Consider the following 6235-nt stretch of genomic DNA (forward strand, 5'->3'; position numbering starts at 1 on the left):
GGCGGGGGCGGGGTGGGGGGGGGGGGTTGTTTTGTTTTCATATAAGGAAAGAGCTTGCTAGCATACTTGGAATATAGACCTCTTAATCTACAGTAGTAGTAGTATTTGCTTAGTAAGCCTTGGGTAACAGTTGATCTTTTCTCAGTTTAGAAATTGATTCAACGTATATTTACTACATACACAGGTGCTAGGTGTATGGTGTGTGTATACTAAAGATACAAGAGGATTTGGGTAGGGTTGTTTTTTGGGGTTTTTTTCTTTGCATAAGATGTTTTCCTGCAGAAAACTAGTTTTGATAATATTAACAATAGCATCTGCTAATTGAATGAAAGCACCATGCTTGAAATACTTTTTATGCCCTTAGCATATACCTGTGTATGTAGATTTTTTTTTCTTTTTTTTTTCTCCTGTGTATGTAGATTTGAAATAGGATTCAAAGACAAATTGTCAGACTCCATCCACAAAGGACATTCTTTATGCCATTTCTCGATACAGAAAGCAGTATTTTGTTCCTTTTTTTCCCATCTTATTTGCCTCCTCGTAGGGATCTACTTGCCACCAATGCCGCCAGAAAACTATTGATACCAAAACAAACTGCAGAAACCCAGAGTGCTGGGGTGTTCGCGGCCAGTTCTGCGGCCCCTGCCTTCGAAACCGTTATGGGGAAGAGGTCAAGGATGCTCTGCTGGATCCAGTAGGTGCCTTGAAGGGGTGGTGCTGTGGGCTTGAAGGTCAGCCACGAGTTGAAAAAGGCCCGAAGGAGGGCATCCGTGAGAGGACTGAGCCCTTATTGTGGGGCATACATTTCAGGGGAGGCCAGTGAATTCATAGTGTTGGTGCTAAGTAAGTGTGAGCTGAGCTCCTTCCCAGAGTTTGTGGGACCGGGCCATTCAGGGGACGCTGACCATTTCCCCCTGCTAGTTGCTGTGTAACTGCTTCTGCTGCATTTCCTAAGAAAACATCAGGATGACGAATGGAAATTAATCCTATTAAGGTTTTTCTATTAATTAAAAAAGATCTAAACGCAATTGATGATACCTACCTTTGGTTAAAGAGGAATGGATAAGTAAGGAAAGGAAAGTGAGCTTTGATTTAACTGTGCCTTTTCACAATTCTCCTTCAGAACTGGTATTGCCCGCCTTGCCGCCGAATCTGCAACTGCAGTTTCTGTCGGCAGCGAGATGGGCGGTGTGCAACTGGTGTCCTTGTGTATTTAGCCAAATACCATGGCTTTGGGAACGTGCATGCTTACTTGAAAAGGTAAATGGCTGGTTTTTCTCTCCTCCACACCCAAATTTTCAACATTCACTTACGTATCTTAGTAAGATGTTGGTAGAAGTCAGAATAGCAGTTATCTCTGGGTGGTGGGGACTGCAGGGTTTCACCGGAAAGAGGCACATCGGGAGTCTTTCTGCATGTTAGAGACATTTTATATCTTCTGGGTGGTGATGACATATGTGTGAGTTTGTAAAAATTCAAGTTGTATGTTTCAGATGTATGCACTTGACTGTATGTTTTATAACCAATGAAAACATTTTAAAATAATTTTTCTTAAAGTTTATTTCTTTTGTGAGAGGGAGAGAGTGCGAGTCAGGGAGGGGCGGAGAGAGGAAGAGAGAATCCCAAGCAGGCTCCACACTGTCAGTGCAGAGCCTGATGGCAGAGCTGGAACTTAGAAACCTTGAGATCATGACCTGAGCCGAAATCAAGAGTCGGACACTTAAACCAACTGAGCCACCCAGGCACCCCTCAATGAAAATATTTTTAAAACAGTGAATTAGGATTTCAAAAGAAAATTCTTAGGTTGAAAACCATATCCTTCTCTCTTTCAGTCTGAAACAGGAATTCGAAATGCAAGCATAGCATTTGGAAGATCCACTACCTGACTTCCACTGTGCAAATCTTCCAAGTTCAGGCTTTCGATTTGGTCATGTGATTGGAACCGGAGTTATGAATTGATCATCAGTCTGTTTTGTAGGAAACACAAATCCAGGTCCTCATTGAACACACATGTGTTTCTGAGCATCACGGAGGTATATCGCCAGGTGTACTATGCCCTCCTGCAGCTTCTCCTTTGCTTTTTCCCCCCATCCCATCCCCCTCTATTTCCAGTGGTTCCCTCCCACCATTTTGTTTCTGAATTCTTTTGAATAGCAATTCTATGAAAGCATGTTTGATTTAATTGGCATTGAAATCACCCTGGAATCCACCCATAAAACCAAGCACTTAGAAACAGTAGGTAACGTTAACTAACTACATCAATTGAATTCCAGAGAACAGCCCTCTAACTTGTTTACAGAAAAGCAGTGAGTGTGATTTATGATTTATTGTTCATACTAGTTAACCTTTTTTAACAGAATCTTAAAGTCTTAAAACCATGTGGAAAAATTGGGTAATTGGAAAATGGAGTATTATTATTTTGGATGCTTCTCATGAGAATATTCCATGTATTGTGCAATTGTAATTTGCCAAGTTCATTTCTGTTCCTACATAACGTGTTTCAAATTAATTCCTGATCATTTTGCATGGAAAATTGTTATTAATACTAGTCTACGAATACTAGTCTTTGCAATTTTTGCTTGAAGTTATAAACTAGGCACAGAGTTCATGTTCAGATTTTAAAAAAGCACTTTTATAACAATGAGAAGTGCCTTTTTGGAATTGGGTGTCTTTCAACAGTTTTTAACTTGACATCTCTGTCCTTTTAGTTTCTGGGCAGAATTCATGTGTCGCCCCTACCCCCTACCCTACCCCTTTTTTGCATTAGTCAGATTGTTTTGTAGAGGTGGAATCAAAGTGTCCGTGTCCATTTCTTTGCATGTGCTATGGCCATTCAGTGTTTGATGCCTAATTGGACATTGAATCAATAAATGTAAATAGAGCTTTTGATCTGTAATGCTTTTATACAAAGTTTTTTATTTTAATAATAAAACGTTTTATTCTAGCTTGTCTGTTTTCTTTTATTCTTTAATAACCTTAACTACACTGAATCTAATTTTCTTCTCATATTTAAACAAAAGACCATTTCTACCTTCTATAGAGTCTCCCTTTTGGCTTAAGTTTCTGAAGGTCAGGGGCCAACTCTTTTGACCTAGTTTGGTTATATAACCAGTTGCTGTGTCAGAAAATCAGCTGAGACAGCTACAGATAGAAAGTAATGGGTGCTCATGAAGTTTTACAACATTGTTTTCCTTCACCATTTGCCAACCCAAGAACTAACAGTGCTTTCAGAATACCTGGCTTGATTTTATCAGTCATTTGTAAAAAAAGTTAATTTATTTTGAGAGAGAGCAAGGGGTTGGGGGAGCAGAAAGAGGGAGAAAGAGAACCCCAGGCAGTCTCTGCACTGTCAGTGCAGAGCCCAATGTGGGGCTCGAACTCAGGAACCATGAGATGACCTGAAGTCAGACACTTAGTAGACTGAGCCACCCAGGTGCCCCTATTTATTTTAAGTTTTATTTACTTTAACTAGGGTCCATGCCCAGTGTGGGGTTTGAACTCAAAACTCTTGAGATCAAGAGTCCCATGTTCCATGGAACCATTTGAATATTTATGGCATGCTGTACTTTGAGGCTTGCTCTAGGACTGAGAGAAGCCAAAGACAAGACATGGTCTGAAAGCTCTCATAACCCAGCTTTAGACCATAGTTGGCAAATTACAGCCTATGGGCCAGATCTACTGTAGCCTATATTCATAGGCAGTTGCACTAAGTAGGTTCTTTACATTTTTAGAGGGTTGTAGAAAAAAAGCATGTGACACTGGTTTACAAAGCCTAAAATGTTTGCCACTTAACTAGAGGTTTGTGACTTAATCTCTAGACTTCTCTTGGAAATCCTGTATACCCCTACATACTCATTTGAGGAGAAGATGATCAAGCTATATGAAGTTATACAACTAAACTAGACTCTAGATAGATCCAAAAAGAAATGGGTATTTTAATAAACTTGGGAATCTTAACCCAAATGGTACTCTAACCCTTTTAGGTATGTAATTAGGAAGGCTAAATTTGGGGGAGTTTGTAAAATTGGTTGGCTGTTTGGGATATATTTGGTGTTCCCATGTTTTAATATGAAATGGAACTAATGTGGTTTTTCATTCAAGAATAGTGACTAGTAACAACTGATTCTGAGACTTAACCCTTAAACTATTTACCGTCTAGTGGAGGAACAAAGAGAAAAACTTAAAAATGAAGTTCTGAATAGGAATGAAGACAGGAAAAGGCAACTTAGAGCACCGATGGGCCCATGGGTTTTGTAATGACTTCCCTCTTACAGAAAATATACCGATCAGTGGCTTTACTTGGGGGAGGGCCCGAGTGGAGGAGGGGCAGAGAGAGGAGGACAGAGGATCCAAAGCGGGCTCTGCGCTGACAGATTCCCAGCACGTGTCCGGCTTGCACTCCCGAGCTGCGAGATCATGACCTGAACTGAAAGCAGGCACTCAAACTGAACCACCCAGGCGCCCCAAGAATTTGTGTTTTAAGAGAAGTCTGTGCCTTTATTGACCTAGCAATTTACTTTCAAGAGGGATGAAGCGGAAGTAGTGAGGAGCCCTGATGCCGCCGGACTGGCCCAACTTCACCGGCTTGCAGGTGACGGAGAACTAGCCCGGGTAGTGGCCAAACATCTCCGGCAAGGTGATCGTTCTTCCCGGAAGTGCGCCTTAGCCTCCGGGCCCGCCCCCTGGGCCTTGCGCAGGCGCCTCAGCAGCCAGTACCGAGCCAGGATGTGAGCCGGAGGCACAGCTCCGGCAGATGGTCAAGGTCCACGCGGCGGTAGGCGAGCCTGCGGAAGGTCCGCTGCTGCTTCTGCTCCACTTCCATCATCGTGTTGGCTCATTGCAGAAGGTGAGAGAACTTAAGTTTTGACAATTAGGGGAGAAGAGCAGTGTAAAGAGTAGTTTATGACATTTATGCTCCAGGAATTGTCTTTACGTCTGTCTCTCCAGCCTGGGTTACAGAGGTTGACCTTTACACCAAGGGCTTGAGGAATGAAAAAGAGACTGTGGTAGACTTCAGTAGTTTAATACTGAAGAGGGGCAAAGGCAGTAGGGAGTGTTGCCTTGGGGCATATTTGTGTTTTATTTTGCTTTCAAAAGAAGTGAAAAGGAGCTCCTGATGGCTCAAGGTCAGGTAGAAAATTGCGTTATTTGCATACCAGGGGAATGGAGTAAGAAAGTTCAGTGCTTTGAAGAGTGGCTGCAAAGTATTAGGTTCTGAGAAAAGAGTGATAGCGAGTCCTAAGGAGAATAAAAGGTGAGCAAATGTTATTTTATCTTAATGTTAACCACACATTTGTGAGGTAGTATCTGAAGGTTGAGGAAGTAAATCCAGAGAAGTTGAGAAAAATGCCCAATGCCACATAGCCAAAATGGCAGAGCTAGACCAGGGAAGAGGCCTTTATTTTTTTTTTTCTTTTAAAACTAAGCTGAGCTTGCCTGCCTTAGAAAAGCAGAAGGTGTTAATCAGATTCTGTCCATGCGAACAAGGGTACATTGGGTCCTGAAGCAAGCCTGGCTGAGATGACTTTTGCAAAAACCCTGCTGAAGAGGGAGACGGGGGCTGGGAGGGGGCTGAGGGCTTCCTGTGCTCCAGGATAGTGAAGAAACCCAAGTATTGGATCATCCAGCAAGGATGCTGTCAACATCCTTTTAACCACAGGGCATTAAAGCCTTGTGTGTAGATGACCTTTTAAGTCACTACAGGGTTGAGGAAGGCTGAAGATGAGGGGACATGAACTTCCAGAGGAGATGTTGCTCAGGCAGTGGAGGATGGACTAAAGCTTGGAGTGGCAGGGGGAAGCTGGGGAATCTGCTCAGGGATGTGTAAGAAATCGACTTTGGCTACAGAGAAATTGGCGTGTTCCAGGTAGAGGCCTCCATCCATTATAACATCCAAGTGATGAAAGACTTGTTTGAAAGAGCAAGAAACGAAGGAGACACCGTTTAAGGTTACAAGTCACTAACACTTTGGTTTTTTTTTCAATCTCCTTTGCGTTTTGTTTTATATGGTAGTATTTATACTATATGTACAACATTTTTAGCATTAAGGAGTTCAAAACATTTTTTTAATGTTTATTTTTGAGAGAGAGAGTGCACCAGCACAAGTGGGGAAGGGTAGAGAGAGAGGGAGACAGAATCCAAAGCAGGCTGCATGCTGTCAGTGCAAAGCCCCACTTGGGGCTTGAACCCAGGGACCGTGAGATCAATACCTGAGTCAAAGTTGGACGCTCAACCA

The 6235-nt window shown here is 42.4% G+C and overlaps 1 protein-coding gene across 2 annotated transcripts in view; it reads left to right on the plus strand.

Annotated features, from left to right (window-relative positions):
- Window positions 1–2944, plus strand: part of CDCA7 (cell division cycle associated 7) — a 12073-nt gene extending 9129 nt beyond the window's left edge. For both annotated transcript variants that reach the window (XM_077751119.1, XM_077751120.1), the window contains 3 exons: window positions 545–694; window positions 1124–1260; window positions 1833–2944. In XM_077751119.1, coding sequence (XP_077607245.1) covers window positions 545–694; window positions 1124–1260; window positions 1833–1863 — 318 coding nt within the window. In that variant the 3' untranslated portion in view covers window positions 1864–2944. The remainder of the gene's footprint in view (window positions 1–544; window positions 695–1123; window positions 1261–1832) is intronic.
- The last annotated feature ends 3291 nt before the right edge of the window (window positions 2945–6235 follow it).

The sequence above is a fragment of the Crocuta crocuta genome, unplaced genomic scaffold (genome assembly GCF_008692635.1).
Source record: "Crocuta crocuta isolate KB4526 unplaced genomic scaffold, BGI_CrCroc_1.0 scaffold219, whole genome shotgun sequence".
In the NCBI taxonomy this organism is placed as follows: domain Eukaryota; kingdom Metazoa; phylum Chordata; class Mammalia; order Carnivora; family Hyaenidae; genus Crocuta; species Crocuta crocuta.